Here is a 19,266-nt window from a genome sequence, read left to right as displayed (position 1 = left end):
AGCCTTGATGGTCCAGAAACTCATTTTTTTTCACCTCCAGCAAACCTAATTTACACAAATGAAAATTACAAGAAACTATGTGCAAACCCAAACATTATTTGTTTTAAGTAAGTATAAGTGCCAAGTAGACAGTGTCTCCCCAGATTCAAGAAGAAATTTCCCTTTCTCTCTCCCTTTTCTTCTCCTAGGGAATCAGGTCCATGGTGTGACAGGACCACTAAATTCACAGATTGCTTAAAGGTCCTCTGTGGAGGGAAAGGTGTATCCTCTGTACCTTTGCTTTTGGTGTCTTTTCTTCCCCTCCATGGAAGCCGCCCTGTGTTAGGATTCACTCCCCCTGTGACAGGGAGATGGACCTGAGCACAACTCCACTGCTACCTTGTCCCCATTTATCACCTTGATCCCTGTAGACAGAGCTTCTTATTTGTGTGCTCGGGGTTGGTGGGGAATGGTTAGAAGTACCTGCTTGGGCCTAATCCCTGCTAGGATTCAGTAATATCTGGATATGCCAGGCCACCCAGGACCTTCTGTTTATAAGAGATTTGAGGATAAGGGCACGAAAGAGCACTGGACACTATGGGGGGAAATTAGGAACACAGAGCAGGGTCTGTCTAGAAGATTTATCCTCTGGCCCAGACTCACTGCAGAGAATGCCTGTGCTATTATCACTGTGACCTCTGGGAGACACAGACTCCACTCAGTACTGGTACCCAGTGACCAAGGGACACACTCAAAACCTTGGAGGGATTCTCCTCCACAGAATACAACTCTGCACGTCACGAGTCCACAAGACACAACTTACACTGACAGCTAAGACACATGCAGGATGACATCAATAGGTGTGGTGGGCAACCTCCAAGATGGTCCCAATGACCCTGCCTCTTGGTATCACACCCTTGTCCCCTTCCATATGTGCCATGGTTGAACTCTGTGACCAATAGCATATTGATAGGGACAGAGTAAAGGGACAAAAAGTAGATGATTAAATAGTTAATCCCACTAAGGGATTGTAAGTAGAGAAAAAAAACTGGGAGACCCTTGTAAGTTAACGATCACTCAAGAAAGCAGGTTTGCTTAACCACAAAACCAAGCAGGCTTGCTTATCAGCAAAACCATGCAACAGAAGCATGAAGACATGCCCCAAAACAATAAAAGAATTGCGACTGAGACCCACATCCTGCCCAGTGAGGTCAGTAAGTTAATGATTCCTAGGACATGCTCCTCTGCGCACAGTAAAAACAAAAATATAACGAAAGGGTGACATTATACTGAAACCTGAGATGATTTACCATATTTTAATATATGTTACCACTTTTTTGCTCATTTCCATTGCACCATGACAGTCCCAGTTTGACCATGTAGGAGCAAGAAAACTCCCCCACCCAACGTGGAGGAGGAGCTGATGATAGAAGTGTGACGTCTACTCAAGAATGAGGAAGGAGGGGACTTCCCTGGTTGCACAGTGAGTAAGAATCTGCCTGCCAATGGAGGGGACACAGGTTCAATACCTGGTCTGGGAAGATCCCACATGCCACAGAGAAACAAAGCCCGTGAGCCACAACTACTGAGCCAGCGCTCTAGAGCCCGTGCTCCACAACAAGAGAAGCCACCGCAATGAGAAGCCCGCGCACCACAGTGAAGAGTAGCTCCCACTCTCCACAGCTAGAGAAAGCCCATGCGCAGCAACGAAGACCCAACGCAGCCAAAAATAAAAATAAATAGATAAATAAATAAAGCAATTATACTCCAATAAAGATATTTTTAAAAATTTTTTTAAAAAGAATGAGGAAGAAGGTGGTCTTCTCCATCTCCCCACTTTTCCTTTGATTATAAAACTGTAGCCCACCAAATTCTGGATGCAGCACCCTCTCGCCCGCCCGCCTGTAAGCCTCACAAGCGTCCTATTCTAATAAAGCACTTCTTATCTATCACTTTGCCTCTCACTGAATTCTTTCTGTGCTGAGACATAAAGAACTGGAGCTCCTTGGAACCCCCCGAGACACATTTCTGCAGTTTCAATATGGCAGGAGCCATGGCTTGCCACTTCCAAGGCTTGGCCATAAAAGACCAAGATCATGGCTTCTCCCTTGCTCCCTCAGATCACTCACTCAAGGGAAAGGCAGTTGTCTGTCTTGAGTAGCCCTATGGAGACGGCTGCTTGGTGGGAAACTGAGGCTCAGCCGCATAAGTGAGCCCTCTGGAGGTGGACCCACCAGTCCCAGTTGAGCCTTCAGATGACTGCAGACCTGGCCAACGTCTCTACTGCAACCTCATGGGAGATCCTGAGCCACCAACTAAGCCAGCCCTAGATTCCTGACCCTCAGAAACTGTATGAGATAATAAATGTTGGCTGATTTAAGCCACTGTAACAATAGATAATAAAATAACATTCTTCTAACACAGTTATAAACAAATGGAATTTAATGTAGTAAATCCTACTATGTAAATATGGACAAAACTCTAAATGCATGTAATGGAAAGTAAATGTTTAATAATGCTAAGATATATTCAACATCATGGTGAGGGGAAAGTGTATCGTCTAAGAGATATATTGGGAGGATTTATGAGATTTCTTGGGAGAAGGCTGATACTTTCTCATTCCCCAATCTCCAGGGAAAGGATAGAAAACTACCTTCCAACGTAAACCTATTGAGAGATGGCTTCCAGGGCCCACTGGAGAGCCTGGTGTGTGGTATCTGCAGTTGGAGGGGGATCCGAGACTCCTGCCTAACTCAGGCCTGAGAAAGCTGAAGCTGCCTGTGGCCACAGGACGGGGGACCTGCATTGCCAGGGTTTGTTGGAGGGTTGAGGGTTTGTCATACAGTAAGTGTTTGCCACTCAGCAGAGGGGAAGCCAGGCTGGAGCCATTTTAAGATTTTCCCAAGAATACCACGTGGAGAGTGAAGAGGTTCCGATTGTTGGTGTATTGGTGACCACCGGATCCAGACGGGGTGGGATGGGGGCAACAGCCAGAGGAACAGAAGCCAGAGGAGGTGGGAGAGTAGGAGGAGGGGAAGATGGGAAGGAGGAGGAGAAGTCTTACCTAAGAATGCAGTGTGAAGTGTTGATTATTATCTTGGTTGGACATTTAAGTTTTTTTTATTATGAGGGTGTTTCAGCATGTAAGAAGGTCCATCACCTAGATTTAATGATTGTTAATGTTTGTATATTTGCTTCATCTTTTTTTCTAAGGTGTTCTGGGGTAGCTTGCAGACATCTGGGATTCCATATTTCTAGATACTTGAGACTGCTTCTGCAGAGAACAGGGGCGCTTTCTTGCAGCCGCAGCAATGCTGTCACACCTAGTGGGGTTAATGGTGATTCTCTGGAGTCCCCTGGTGCCTGACACATATATAGTTTCCTTAACTGTCTCCTAAGTGTCTTACATATATATATATATAGTTGGTTTGTTCATGCACAGAAAGATAAACAGGAAACTTTTAACTTCTAAATTGAAGCTGTTATTTGTGACTTAAAGTGACACAAGACTTCCCAGAGAAAGAGCAGAATTCCATTCAGGAGTGGAGGAATTTTATCCATGCTGAATAAATCTAAAAGAAATGACAGAAAACAAGGGGGAAATGTGTATTTTCATAATTTCCTAAAAAAGAGAGAAGTTTGCATTTTGTGAAGGTACAGACACTGCCAGAAAGATGCTCTAATAACTTTATTCACATCTTTGTAACCCAGATGTTCAGACACTGCACAGGAGTCACATACATTGCTGATATGTGTGTAAATTGGTACAAAGGCTATGCAAGGTGATGTGGCAGTATCTATCAAAAGCATACGCTCGGGCTTCCCTGGTGGTGCAGTGGTTGAGAGTCTGCCTGCCAATGCAGGGGACGTGGGTTCGAGCCCTGGTCTGGGAGGATCCCACATGCCGCGGAGCAACTCGGCCTGTGAGCCACAGTTACTGAGCCTGCGCGTCTGGAGCCTGTGCTTGGCAACGAGAGGCCGCGATAGTGAGAGGCCCGCGCACCGCGATGAAGAGTGGCCCCCGCTTGCCACAACTACAGAAAGCCCTCGCACAGAAACGAAGACCCAACACAGCCATACATACATACATACATACATAAATAAAAAGAATGTAAGCAGACAAGAATAGCATTAAAAAAATAAAAAATTTTAAAAATTAAAAAAAAAAAAAAAGCATACGCTCTTTGATCCAACAATCTCTTCCCTAGAATTTATTCTGTACATATCCGTGCCATGTGAAACGACTAAGTAAAAGGATATGCCTTGCAGCATTGTTTGCAGAAGATTGGAAACAATTTTCAAGTCCATCAGTGAGGGATTTTATATATATATATATATATATATATAATTTATGTATACTTATATTTACAACATCTATATATATATTTTGGTTTCACCATGCAGCTTGCGGGATCTTAGTTCCCCAACCAGGGATTGAACCCAGGCCCCAGCAGTGAAAACGCCAAGTCCTAACCACTGGGCCACCAGGGAATTCCCATATACTGTATATACTTATATTTACATGGTATATATTATTATATATCATATATGGTATATATAATTGTATATAGTATATATATATGGTATAGTGTTCCAGAGCAAGAATACTGTAGAATGCTCTAGGCAACCAGAAAGAATGAAGCTAGATGTACAGATAGACTCTTAAGTGCAGGTGGAGGGGCTGAGTGCACGTGCTGGTGTCATACCACAGCTTGCCCTCCTTATCCATCCTCCCCTTCTGGCCTCACTCTCTGCCTGAGAGCACAGACTCTCTTGTTCTCCGGCTCAGGTTGGGTTCAGCCTTTGGGGCGCAGGGAGGGAGGAGAGCATGGAATGGGTATTTAGCCCCTGCCTCATCCCTGGGATGCCCCGGTTGGCTGTGTTGCTCACACTGGGTCACTGCGCCATCTCACTCAACTGTTGCTGGCCCTGGTTACTGCATTCTCCCTGGGCTTCTCCTATGTCCTGCCCACACTTTCGTAAGCAGTCCATTCATTAAAGTCAACTCAAATGACTCATGTTACGTGTGCCACCTGTTTTCTGTCAGGGCTCTGACTGATACAGTTTTTAGCACTTATGTAAAAACAAAAATGCATGTTAGTGGGGGACACGGGGGGACATGCACTTATACATGCTTAGAACATCTCCGGAAACCTGCACAGAAACTGCTAACAGTGGTGCCTCTAGGAAGTGGTGGCTTGGGGAGCAGAAGAAAGGGATATTCACTTTTACTGTATAATTTTTGTTCCTTTTGAATTTTGTACTATATGCATGTATTACCTACAAAATAAGTTTTGTGAATATTTTAATTGAATGAATGTGACATGTACATGTACAAACATTTCAAGTTTGTACCCTTAAACACCATCACTCTTATCAGCACCCCCATCCCCTGGTCACCACCACTTTACTCTCTGCTTTTTACAGGTTTCACTTTTCTAGATTTCACATATAAGTGATGCCACCAGTACTTGTCTCTGCCTGACTTATCTCACTTAGCATAATGTATTCAAGGCCCATCCCTGTTGTCACATACGGGAGGATATCTTTCTTGTGGGTGAATATCAAAAATAAATTTTAATTTTTCTTTTACAAAACCATTAAAAAAATAAAGACTGCAGAGGGACAAGGTGCCAGAAGGCGTCACATGCAGCTGTCCCTGCAGTGCCCAGAGCCCTCCTTCTGTAGGAGCAGCTGCCTCTCCTGGCAGATACTCCAAGCTGCCAACTGAAGAAGGAAGGAAGGAAAGGGGGAGAGGGAGGGAGGAGGGAGGGAGGAAGGGAGGGAGGGGGATGGAAGGAGGGAGGGAGGAGGGAAGGAAGGAGGGAGGAATGGAGGGAGGGGGAGGGGAGAGGGAGGGAGGAAGGAAGGAAGGCAAGCATAATTAGCAGGCTTCTTACACTATACACTACAGACAAGGGATGCAGTGTTTTGAAAAAAATTGGTACATTAACTCAGAGCATTTTCTAATTGATGCTCATTGGCAGGCAAGGGGTTCAAGCTAAGGGCAGGAATCTCACAACCCCCATCAGCGTGCATGTTGGCCACACCTTGTCCATCCCCTGTGGAGCTCAGAGTCACAGTGACCAGGATAGAGTCTGCTCGGGATGCTCACTCAGGTCCACTCTTTAATCCCTATCTGACATCCTTACCACCCCACCTACAGAGCCCGAAGCAGCCTTGGCCTGTTAGAGTCATAGCGACAGAGCAGGAAGTCTGGCTGGGAGGCCCGGTCCACCTGCTCCAGGCTTGTCTCCTCCTCCTCCCGCTTCTCCACCGCGGCCGGCCCTTTACTCAGCAAGTCTCTATTTTTATCGCGCTCATTATACCGCAGGGCTCTTCATTTTCATCTCATTATTGTTGGCAGGGTCATCCAGAGGCTTCGTTACCCAGGAGACAGGGAGGGAGGCTGCACACGCAGCTCTTCCCCAGGCGTGGCTAACCCATCATCTAACAATCAAGGTGGGCTCTCTCTTTTCTGACTGTAGGGTGACCGCCAGAGCCCATCAGCTGTTGCAGCTCTTCCTCCTTCCAGAGCATCAGGTTCAATCACAGTTCCCTGCATTGATCCTTCCCTGCTTATCCAGAAAGGGAGAAGAGTGTCTATATATTATAGGCAGATACATAATCGATAGAGAAAACAGAACATCCATGCAAGTCCTCGGTGTGAATATTTCAGAGAAGGAAAATGTCTAGAGGTAACAGACTGCAGTATTAGGAGCATGTGGAATAGAAACGTGTCTGCTCTAAAGAGCACGTGTTGCTGCTACTTCCAAGGGCTGTGGCTAGACGAGAAGTCCCCAAAGCACATTTGCAGAAAGGCCCCCGGTACTCTTGCCCCAGACTCCATTGCAGCAACTGGAAACAGACTAGGGTCTCTAGGAGGTGGCCACAAGGAAAAGGGGGGGACAAGGCACTGCCGTTGAGAGGAACTGGTGCTTCACCTCTGTCCCCAACACTGTTTCCATCTGAGGGTCCTTCCCCCACCCTCTCCCTCACACTCTGCTCTCCTATGGCAGGGACAGAGGGCCCCAAGCCCTCACACCTGTGCCTTTCCTCGTGTGGTGTCTCTGCTGGAGCTGCTCCATCTCCTCCTACAAATCTCCCACGGCAAATGTCGCTTCTTTAGAGAACCCTTCCTGGACCCCTACCCTATACCCCTCGGGCAGAGTTAAACATGCTTTCCTCTGCGATCCTTTGTTCCAGGATTGTTATGGTTGGTTGTCTGCTGCCTGATTGTCCCACTGCTTTTGTATCACCAGACTTTGCTGGGTGCTTGACGCACAGAACACAGCTTAGCTGAGTGGTACTGAGCCCAGAGTGGTAATTAGAGACGATTATGTAAGGCGCCTAACAACTGATGGTGTGCTTTGTGCCAGGCACCGTGCTGAGAACTTCGCAGGCACTCTCCCCCTCAATCCTCACCACAACCCAAGAGGTGGGTGCTCTTACTCCCCATTCTACAGAGGAGACTAGACGAAGGTAAGTACCACACTCAAGGCCGCGCAGGTAGAAACTGATAGAAATTCAACTTCAGTCCAAGTCTGTCTGATTCCATAGCATTTGCTCATCTCTTAAATTTTTAAATAAAGAAATAATACCCACATGTGGTGAGGAATAAAAAGAATCCAAACTCCATTAAAGGATAAAAAGTAAGCCATCCTCCTACCTAGATCAACAATCCCACTCCCAGAACCAGCCACTCTTGTCAACTTCCTTTTTCCTTCTAAAAATAGTCTCGGCATACACCCCTCTATAGATCTCCTCTCATTGCACACGCAGTAGCACACTCTATACACTGTACCACACCTTGCTTTTTTCCCTTTTAACTTTTATCTTGGAGTTTGTTACATTATCAGTAGTTACAAACCTATGCCCGTTTAATTTTTTGTAATTTTTTTTTATTTTAAAGATATGCTTCCCCGGAAGTCCAGTGGTTAAGACTTCGCCTTCCAATGCAAGAGGTGCAGGTTTGATCCCTGGTCGGGGGAGCTAAGATCCCACGTGCCTCGCGGCCAAAAAACCAAAACATAAAACAGAAGCAATATCGTAACAAATTCAATAAAGACGTAAAAAAAAAGATACAGAATAGTCCATAAATGGATGTATTATAACTTATTTAATCATCCCCTGTTAATCATGCCCTATTGTTGGGCATTTAGGTGGTTTCCTGCCTTTTACTATTATACATGGGACTATAAAATGTGTTCTTGTCCATAAGCCGCAACACAAGTTATATTCCTTTACATGTAAATCCTTGGTCCTTCTGGAATTTTTGGCATAACAAATGGGGTAGGGATCCAGTACAGATGTTGGCCACTATACTCTACTATGGCCAATTGTCTTACCTGGGACATAGTAGGTGCTTGTAAATGGTTATCAGTGACAACGATGACGATGATAATTACAGCAGCATCCACTGGAGCATATCATCAGGGTATGTTTATTGAACATATGAGAATGCAGTTAATCCACATTAAGCATTAAGGATGGCTACCCGGAAGCCGTCTAAACGTCAGAGTGACTAAGTTCTAAAAGTCACTTACCCATCAGAATGAATGCGTTTGCAAACTTCCTAAGAGCAGGTTTTGACATGGGGAGAAGAGAAAGACATCACATGGATACAGTGATAGGATGCGCCAGAGAGTGAGGACCCAGGTTGGAGGAGCTTCTGAAGACAAACTCTGGGTGATTTGTGTAAGACATTCCTTGTGGACTGGTTCAGAAGAACCACTGCTAGGGGTTGCAGGCTAATTGGACAGCTGAGGGCTGGAGGAAATGGAGGCATGTAGTTGCACTAGGTGAGGTGTTGGGCAAAGAGGTAAGGCCACCAGCTGTCAAATCAGAGCACTGAACACAGAACAGATCCCTAGGTTACAGGAGAACATAAAGGGCTTATGATGGGTAGTTGGAGGTTTGTGATCTGTGCTTGTTGGATAGAAGACGGAGGATGCGGGGCTTCCCTGGTGGCGCAGTGGTTAAGAATCCGCCTGCCAGTGCAGGGGACACGAGTTTGAGCCCTCGTCCAGGAAGATCCCATATGCCGCAGAGCAACTAAGCTCATGCGCCACAACTACTGAGCCTGCGCTCTAGAGCCTGCAAGCCACAACTACTGAGCCCACATGCCACAACTACTGAAGCCCGCGTGCCTAGAGCCCGTGCTCCACAACAAGAAAAGCCACCGCAATGAGAAGCCCACGCACTGCAACAAAGAGTAGCCCCGGCTCGCCGCAACTAGAGAAAGCCTGCACGCAGCAACGAAGACCAAATGCAGCCAAATAAATAAAATAAAATATATATTAAAAAAAAAAAAAAGATGGAGGATGCCACAAAAAAGAATTGTAATCCCCGTCACCTGTAAGGATTGTCTTCGGGAGATGCTCTCTTATCTAGATGGGTTGAAATGCAAACCACACCAGCAAGGGAACCCTGGGAGATGAAGATGAATAGCTCTGGGCTGGGATTACCAATCTCCACGTAATAGGTGTACACAGTGGAAGAGCAGGGCAGAGGCTGCTCCGCAGGCCTGGAGTTGATGGAAATAAGCAAACCCCCTGCTGGGCAGGCATAGGAGCATCTGCAGAGAATAACTGAACAGTAAGTCATGTTCCCAAGCTCCGTATGAGGACTTGGTAATAAAACATCATAATAACAGCTAAAACCTACCATAAACCAGGCCCAGCTGTTAATTCATTTAATTCTATTTTACACATGAGAAAACTGAGTCACACAGAGCTTGACCCTCCAGAACTGGAGTCATGTCTTGCATCTATTATCAAAATCTGGTAATGAGTTTAGTCCTGAGGGTTGCTCTTACAGACCACCTTCTGTCTCCTAAGATGTGGCCTTCACCAGGAAAGCCATCAGCAGGATGAGCAGACCTTAGGTCATGTCTGTGACTTTCCTAAGCCACTCCAGGAACGGAGAGATCTCAGTACCACTCTGCTCCCCTCTAGCCCTTCAGGGTGAGGCCTGCGGTAGAGACACAGGCTGATTCTTTGAATAACCCAACCACGGAATAGTGAGGTAAGAGCACTGGCCTGGGAGTGAGGAAGGCCAGGGCCGGGGGATGGATAGAATAGAGAGAGAGCCCGGGAGGAAGGGAGGAGGTGGGCAAGTCTCCTGACCCAGCTCTGCAGAGTAACCAGCTATGGGCTGAACACAGAGGTCACGGGACCCACCCGTGTCTGGCAGATTCCAGCAGGAGTTGGGCAAATGCTGGGGACAAGCAGAGAGCGTTCACAGGCCTCTGGCCTCATACCGCCAACACCTTGCCATCGGCAAAGCCAGGATACCCCAACATGGGAATTAGGAAGCTTCACTTCAAGTTGGCAGCAAGTTGTTTGTCTCCACAATCCTGGGGTGGAGGTGGGGGTGATTTCTACAGAAGAGCACTTATTTAGTAGTGGGTCATTTCCTAGGAATGTGCTGCTTCCTCCTCTCCGTCCCCTCCCCCCACCCAGGGCTGGACAGATCTGCCCTGCTCTGGCTTTGTCACGGCTCCAGGCACATATCAGCTGGCCTGGCTGGGGATAAGCAAAATATGGAGTCAGAAAAAGAATGAAGCTGAAAAGTATGGGGCTTCGGCAGCCCCAAACCTCAACACCGCCAGCCCCAGACCCACCCGTCACACCCATCCCTCGCTCACTGCTCACAGAGAGGAAGGCAGTGAACAGTCAAGCTGTCCCCTTTCATCAACCACACTTGTGACAATCATACTGTCCCCAGGCCTCCGTCCTTGCTCTGGTCTGTGAGGTGCCTTGGAGATGTCCTTCCAACCCCCACAGGTTGTCATGGTGCCTGCTGTTCAGACTCTTCATTGGACAGAGCCGGAGACTGTCTCCATGGCAATAAAAAGAATCTGTGGAGAAAGGATGCTGGCCTTGGAAATTAACTCACAGGAACACTCCTGGGAAATAAGCTCCTCTAAGGGGGTCAGGAGACATTCCCCTCCTGAAGACGCAGTTCCTCAGCCATTCCACCGGCCTGGGGAGCCCGGCTCTCTAATGGTGGTACCATCATCCTTGTCTACTCTCCAGCCACAGAGGATTCCAACTCCAGATTCCTGGCTGCACCAGCAAAAACTGCAAGTCAGGATAGCGTGGCTGAGAGACACAACACCTGCCCTTCTCGTGCTCCACAGCCAGCGTCCCTGCCCACCCCACTCCTCCTGGGACCTCTCCCTGTCATCCTCTCTCCCCCTCTGACAGGACCCTGGGCCTCCCTACTAAGATGTGAGCTGATACAGCTGAAAACAATGTCTCCCCTCCTCCCATATACCTGTGTGTTATTACAGAACCTTTGATAACGAAAGAGATCTCTACTGGTCCACTCCAGTCTTTGGGATACATTTCACTTCTTAACCCCCAACAAGTGAAGCAAGGCGAGAGGGGCACTGAGTCTCCCTGAAATGTTTGGCATGGAGTTAGCTGATGCACTTCAGCAGTACGGGGAAGAAAGGAGTGAGAGGAGGATTCTGAGACGACTCAATCTGATATGGGCTGTTGGGGTCTGTTTTGAAGTTGGGTGATAGGGATGATGGTTTCTTTTGCTTGGCATCTCATACCCCTTCCTTGTGCCTGTTAAAAGGAACTCTCCCAATGTGAGCCAACTATGCTCTCAATAAGCTGTTTAACTGGCGAAGGGGACCATTTGCTTTAGATGATAAAATCTAACCCAGGACACTCAAGACCCAAAATGCCCAGTGCTCTGGTCAAGATTACTGTTGAGATATCCAGTTGTTAAACCCCAAGGCTCCACATCTCAGTCCCACACCTGAGGTGTATCAGGTCACCAAGGCCCTAGTCTCACCACCAGTGTCTTTTGTCAATTCCCTCCAGAAGCTGGGTCACCAGAAATGGGACAAAAGGGTGCCCTGCCTTCCTCCCCTCCCGGGTCCTCACATTCTAAACTGTCCTGATTTTTACTCAGGGAAAAGCAAAGGGAGTTGTTAATATGTAAATTTCACCATATTAAGTGTTGCATTTAAATGATTCTATTTTTTGACAAGTAGAACATCCGCTTGTTGAAAAGACCCCAGCCCAGTTCTCTTTGTGTGTAATGAGTTTATTCTGAGTTTCCTCTCAGATCTTCCTTCCTGCCTTCTCCTCATTTGAATCCTCTGGTTTCTTCTGGGAACCCCATGGGACAGCCACGTGGACTGCTCAAACTATTAACCATAGATCTGAGATCTGGCGGCTTGAAAGCCTCCAGTGAAAATTTCTGAAGGCTATCACTTGGGGGAAGTGAACTAATTGTTATTTGCGGAAGAGGAGAGATTATGTTTCTCCCTGGGGCCTCACTGGAGCAATGGTTGAGTGTTTTGTCCTTGAAACATATTTGAGACCCTGGACGGTTACTTCCTGGAAACCTGTGGTGGACACTTTAGGTGCCCTGACTCACCCCTCTTGCCTTCATCCTGTTTTCTGACATAGGCGGGTGGACTGTACCTGTGGGCCTTGACTTGCTACACTGCAGAAAGCATCTTTCTCTTTGACTGGAAGTATGGGGGTGTTGATAAACCCCAGGGGCTGCTCTTGATGGATGGGAGATGAAGCATTCCATTAAACGCTCTGCTACCAGCCTTAGGGTGGACACTTCCCATCTGAGAGGCATTCCATATTCTCCTTGGGCTGTTGGGGGTTGGGGAACAGAGTCTGTGGCAAACAGTGCCACCCTCCCTGCACATCCCTGTATGGGCTTTTTTTTTTTTTTTTTTTTTTTGGTGGTGCCAGGTCTTAGCTGCAGCAGACGGGCTCCTTAGTTGCGGCATGCATGTGGGATCTAGTTCCCCGACCACGGATTGAACCCGGGCCCCCTGCATTGGGAGCACGGAGTCTTATCCACTGCGCCACCAGGGAAGTCTTTGTGTGGGCTTTCCTTGCTTCCCTGATCACTCACCACTCCCTCCCTCACTCCTGCTTCCTCCCATCTCCTGTCCAAAAGCCCTTGTCTCTGCTTTCAAGAGAAACCAAACTAAGACAGACCTGCAGAGAGAACTGGACTGACAGAGCCTGGCCATCACTTTGTCATGGAGGGCGGTTGAGAGACAGACGGGGATTCAAATCTCAGCCTTGCCTTTTACAAGCTGCACATATGTAGACAAATTAACCTCTCTGGAGCAGGTTGCAATTGGAAAACATCAAAAATTTATGATAAAATGATCAGCAAAGGGAGTCATTTTACCCACTGGTATTCACAGGGACCCACCCTGCAGAGGGGACAGCATCTTTTGGTCTTCAATGGCTAAGGCAACGGAAACTCTAAACTTGAGTCGAGGCACCCAGGGCACACACAACAGCCCAGCCCAGCGTGGCTCCTTCAGTCCCTCGACTGCCTCCACACGGTGTCCCATCCCCACATGTAAGGAAGCCCCAGGGCACGCTGTGGCCTGTAGCCTTAGCTCTGAACCTTTCCCCTGATCACTTCTGTCCTCCATTCCCATCCTATTCCCAATCTTTCATTTATTCTGTTAATCAACTAATGTTTGCCCCACTGCTTACTTGGCCAAAAGGGCCATTCGCTTTAGATGAAAGGATCGTTCAATTTCTTGGTAAAATCTGACCCAGGATCTTCACTGGTGAAGTCTGCATTGACCAAGCATAGCCTCAGGCATTCACCTATTTTTGCCCTCACCTCACTCCACAGAACCCAGCCTCCATGAAAACTCATGTGTTTGACTCTTCAGCCCAGGGACACCTCAGGCCAGCCAGGGACCACCCCTTCTGCCCCAGTGCAGCACCAGGAGCCTCTGCCCGGGCACTGCCCCTCAAGCTGCCCTCCTGCCCGTGAGCCCAGCCCCACAAGTGGGACCCAGGCAGAGGCAGCCAGGGATGTCAGCACAGGGGTGAGGGCTGCATTGTGGCGGGACAAGGGACCCTCCACCGCAGTGGTCTGGGATAAAAACAAGAGAAAAACAGCCAGAGTCTGGCTCTTGTGCCACTTTTTATTCCCAGGCGGCCCAACATCCAAACAAGACTGGGTACCCTCGAGGGTCACAAGACAGAGAACCCTCAGGCTGGAATGCCATCACCCCCGTTTATCATAATCCTCACCTGTAGTCATTCCAGGATGCCCTAGAATTCCCCCTTGCCCTAATAGTTCTTTCCAGATCTTTCTTAAGAGATCAGAGATGAAGAGGTTAACTTGAAATGTATAAATACAGACAAAATGCTCCCAGGTAGAGTTGGACATGCCAAGCCCCCAGCGCCAGAGCCTGACCCATCCTGAGGAACCCCCTCCCACTCCTGCGGAAGCTACCAGCTAATTAGCCCCTGCGCCCCGCACCCCAGGGCCTTCCAGCACACAAATACCCGCAAAACAGCAGGAACTCTCTCATGTGCCAAACTCGGTGTTTTGTTTTTCACTTATTAGCCCAGGTGAAAGCATCCCAGTACCTCCCCAAGGGCTGTCAGGAACCAAAGAAATACTGAGGTTATTTATTCCAAGGAAGCACTTGTGCCTGATTATCCACAATCCACAGCCTCTGGCTGGAAACTTGGCCTGAGGAGGACTCTGGGGGAAAGGGATGGGGAGACCCAAAAAGTCCAGTCCTTGCCCTCACCCAACCCGGGCAGCTGCCTTCCTTGGAGCCCCTGTCCTCTTGTGAGGCTGCGAGGTGAGGGCAGTGTGAGTGGTGGACACGAGGGCCTGCCCTTCTCTTTGCCCCACTCCTCATTCTCCCTATGCCCTCCCCCTCCCCTCCCCCTCTCCCCCCTCCCCTCCCCCCGCATTCTGGACACGCCCTCACCCCACAGGGCTCTGGACAACTTGAGCCCAGGGCGGGCTTTTCCAGATGCTTCTCAACAGAAGAAGGGGCAAGGGCCATAAATTGAGTGCAAACCCTCCCTCTGCACCCCTACCCTTTCTCCTGTACTCTCCCCCAGCCCTTCCCATCCCTGAGGTCTCCCCACCATAGACACACACACACAGGCACCTCACACACACAAATCCCCTCTCTGAGCGTTGCCTTATTGGAAGCAAAGTTCTCTTCTCTCCAGGCCTCAAATCCCTGCCTCCTGCTCAGGGTACAGAAATAGGGCTTTTTTTTTCTTGGTGACACCCCTCCCCACTCCTACCCAGGAGGTCAGCACCTTCTGTCACTCATCGCAGGAAGGTGAGGGGTCAGCAGCCCTTACCCTGCGGTCAGCCTGCTGTTCCCCGCCCCCTCTCTGCGGCCTCTCTCTCCTTGGGGGCCCCTGTGGTCCCTCTGCACCACCCTCAGTGTCTCCCTGGAGACCTCCGGGGCACTGGCCTGGCCTTCCTGGCAACTTCCCTCACTGTCTTTGCACTCAGCCCCTGTGGAGTGTGGGAGAAGGTCTTGGGGCTGGAGCTGGAGATCCAATGGCAAGGTTCTGCCCATGGCCTTGGCTATTAAAAAGCTGTGGGACACCCCAGCAAGTCACCTCTCTGGGCCTGGCTTTCCCACTGAAGCTGTCTGTCCTGCCCTGCCTGTCTGCATCTTCTCAGCACACCTCACTGCCCACCCACCATGGCCCCAACTTTTCCAGGCCCGTAAAACCTGCTCTGCACTGACTGAAACCTTCGGCCCCAGAAACTTATGCTCTTGGTTCACTGGTAAATTCTGATTCCCCACTTCAGAGCCCTCAGTCAGGCTGCTTCAGGTGGCACCCTGCCCTGAACGTGTGGCCTGGACCAGTCCCAACCCCAGGGAAACCTCATTGAATTTCCTAAGTGATAGAAGTGGTAAATGTGTCTTGATATTCATAATAAATCCCTTTCAACTACACCTGATTTTGTTAATAGGTAACATTTGGAAAATACCTAAGGATGGGGGCTGGTTGCTAGGGGAACCAACTACATGATTAGAGGGTTGGAACTTTCAGCCCCATCCCCCTGACCTCTGGGGAGGGAAGACGGATTGAAAGTTGAATAAATAGACAATGGTAACTAACATAACGTTGTAAAGCAACTATACACCAATAAAAATTAATTTTTAAAAATTACCAGTGGTCAATGATTTAATCAATCATGCCTATGCACTGAAGCCTTCATAAAAACCCAGAGGGCAGGGTTCCGAGAGCTTCTGGGTTGGTGAACACATGGAGATTCGGGGAGAGCAGTGCCTGGAGAAGGCATGGAAGCTCTGCGCCCTTTCTGCATACCTTGCCCTGTGCATCTCTGCGGAGCTCTGTGAGTCTGAGGAAGGTGCAGAGAGTCTGGAGAGTCCTTGGGGACGGGATGGAGGAGAGGTGGATGGAGTGATAGATTCAAAATTTCCCAACCATCTGGAGAGAATGGGGTCTGCCTGAAGGAAGTGCTCAAAATAGCCCATGGATAAGATGAGCGAGAAGAAATTCTCCTCACCGGGCACCTGCTGAAAATCGCATGTGGGTGAAAGCAGAGAAACTCATTTTGTGAGCATTTCCCCTCTGAGGTGGTGGCAGATGTGATGGGGGGAAGATTTCTGTCCAGCTGTGCAGAAGCGCTTGTAGAATAGCAAGGCCTTGGAGAATAGGCGAGCAGCAGAGAAGGTAAGACGGGCTGTCATCTAGTGCGCCCAGCTTCAGGAGGGAAGATTTCAAACAGTTCCAAGAAGAGTCATGGTCCCGCGACCTGAGACGCTAAAAGGGAAAATGACTCAGGAGGGTTAGGAGACTGTCAGCAATGAAATCCCAGCTACAGATTCACAAATGAGCCTTCGGAGACATTAAGGAAGCTGAAGAGCCTGGGGAGGCCACAGGGAGCTAGGATTTCAGGTCATTTCTGAGGGTGGAGGGAAGGGCATCTGGCCAAGGGCAGACACACAGGAGGGACCAGCCCGAGAAGGATGTCAGCAGAACGCAGAGAGCTGGGGAGGCGGAAGGAAAGCTTTGGCCTGTGCTTGGGGCAGCGGGGGATGCTACCAATGACAGGAAGACCGTGACCCCATCACAGTCCTTCTGGTCCGTCAGAGGGGCTGGGGGACAAAACACAGGAGTGAACAGAACCGAAGTCGTAGGAGAATAACAAAGCCACGGATGAACCTCAAGGCATTTGACGAGGTCTGTCCCAGATCCTGGTGGACCAGGTGGCAGGATGGCTAAGTGGACTGTAGTGGGTTGGAACATCCAAGCCCATGGAAAGCTGGTGGGTGGGTCCAGGCCTGACAGGGGCAGCAGATTCATCTGAGGGACAGTGAGAAGCCCTCGTCTAGGAAAGGTGGAGAATCTCAGTGCCAGGCACGGTCACCAAAGAGGAGCACGACCACCAATGTACGTCCCCACCAAAGGACGTGAAAAACATAAACTGTTGGCAGAGAGCAGACACCTTACTATGCTTGACTCTTACCACAAGCAGAGACTTAATCACACAGCTCTACCCCCAGAGCTGGGAACAGGGCCTGGCACATAGCAAGTCCTCGATAAATATTTGCTGAAGGAATACATGCAAAAGGGACGGGAAGAGAAAAGAGAGCAGAGAGAGTGTAGGAACCAGCTTTAAAAGCACACAGGCCAGAAAGGAGCATCACAGCACATTCCAGGGGGCACGTGGTCAGCGCCTGGTTTTACAGTAACGTCAGGAGGGGAGAGGAGGGTCTTGGTGGGGGAGCACTTCAGACCCCTCAGCCAACTCCCAGGGGCAGCCTCTCACCTTGTCCCCCACCTGCTCACTGGCGCCCAGGGTGCTCCCCACCGGGGGCTGACTGCTGAGCTGCACACCAGGGAATCGACGTCCCCACAGTGCTCCAGGGCCTGGGGGGATGGGGTGACATGAAGGGCTGGGTGAACCTGGAGATGGCCTGAGGAGGCCTCGTCCTCCCTGAGTAGCCCTGTGCATGGGACATTGAGGCAAAGCTTGCTAATTAGGGGCTTCCCTGGTGGTTCAGTGGTTAAGAATCCATCTGCCAATGCAGGGGACATGGGTTCGAGCCCTGGTCCAGGAAGATCCCACATGCCACGGAGCAACTAAGCCCGTGCGCCACAACTACTGAGCCTGCATTCTAGAGCCCACATGCCACAACTACTGAGCCCACGCACCTAGAGCCCATGCTCCGCAACAAGAAGCCTGTGCAGCGCAACGAAGAGTGGCCCCCGCTCGCTGCAGCTAGAGAAAGCCCGCATGCAGCAATGAAGACCCAACACAGCCAAAAATAAATAAATAAAATAAATAAATTTATTTTAAAAGCTTGCTAATTAGATACCGTCTCCACCACGAATGGCCACAAGGCTCCTGTGAGAACCAAACTCTCAGTGAAGGTAAGTGCCCTGGACAGGCCCGGGGTAGGCTCTCCGGGGCTGAGGGCCTCAGGGGAGGAAACCCCTCTGGGGGCTGGGGATGGAGAAATCCCTTTAGATCCCTCCTCAACCACAGATCTCCCAGGATGGGTAGGAGTGAGGTCCTCCCATGAACAGGCCCCTTTCCAGAGAGCCGGCGTGAGCAGTGAGGTCCGCCCGATTAGACTGTGAGCAGTTGTGGTCTCGGGCCGCCTTCCAGGGTCTCCAAGCCCCTCTCCTGGTCCCTACCCCTCCCAGGGCTGAGCAGGCAGGGTGTTCTGCATACTCTCCTCCCTGTGTCTTTCCACCCCCGTGGCCCCTTACTGTGGCCACCAGCTCTCCTGGTCTCTGCCTTCCCCTGTGGCACACGGTGCCCATCATGCTCAGCCCCTCCTCCTGCAGCGCTGCCACCGCCAGGTCCATGTTCTGCTGCTTCTGGCTGCTGACCACCACATGGGGCCCATCCTGGGCCAGACGCTGAGCCATGGCGAATCCGATCCTGCAGTGGAGATGAATGGAACAAAGCCTCAGCTCCTTGTCACTATTCTCCTTCCCCCCCAGCCCTGGAAATCAACAAAGCTGTGCCCTGCTCTATAGCCCTGAGGTCCTTTTGAGCAAGTAAGAGTCCCTGTGAGGGGTCAAGGCTCACAGGGCAATAGGATACTCACCCATCTGTAGGCCCTGTGACCACGGCTACCTGATTGGCCAGGATGCCCTTTTGTTCTATCCCACTGCTGTTCAGCTGCACAGAGAGCCCAGCACAAGGACGGAACAGGCCCCGGGGGACCCAGGCCCTGCATGGCGGCCAGTGACTGGTCTGCTTCCCGCAGAACTCGGCCCTGGGGGAAAGAATCAACTTCATTTATCACTGATGCCATCAACAAGCATGATGATGATCTACCCCCAGCTCCTCCGGACAGACAAGGCCAGTGGCAGAGAGTGGGGAAGAGTAGGGCCAGTCAGGGTGAATTTCAAAAAGGTGAGCCTCAGGTCAGGGAAACTTTCCTGAAAATTCTCTATTTATAAAAGGGGCAAATTAGAATGTGAGATCCAGAATTAAGTAGACATGATT

General features: G+C 49.7%; 1 protein-coding gene across 1 annotated transcript in view; it reads right to left on the bottom strand.

Annotated features, from left to right (window-relative positions):
• LOC118889884 (dehydrogenase/reductase SDR family member 2, mitochondrial-like) overlaps positions 1-19,056 on the bottom strand; it is a 64,100-nt gene extending 45,044 nt beyond the window's left edge. The window contains 4 exon segments of the mRNA XM_036842032.1: positions 805-810; positions 17,638-17,672; positions 18,519-18,693; positions 18,863-19,056. Coding sequence (XP_036697927.1) covers positions 805-810; positions 17,638-17,672; positions 18,519-18,693; positions 18,863-19,056 — 410 coding nt within the window.
• Positions 19,057-19,266: the final 210 nt, after the last annotated feature.

This window comes from Balaenoptera musculus, chromosome 2 (assembly GCF_009873245.2).
Source record: "Balaenoptera musculus isolate JJ_BM4_2016_0621 chromosome 2, mBalMus1.pri.v3, whole genome shotgun sequence".
Taxonomy (NCBI): domain Eukaryota; kingdom Metazoa; phylum Chordata; class Mammalia; order Artiodactyla; family Balaenopteridae; genus Balaenoptera; species Balaenoptera musculus.
The sequence above is the reverse complement of the archived record's forward strand: the minus strand, read 5'-3'. Positions and strand labels throughout refer to the sequence as shown.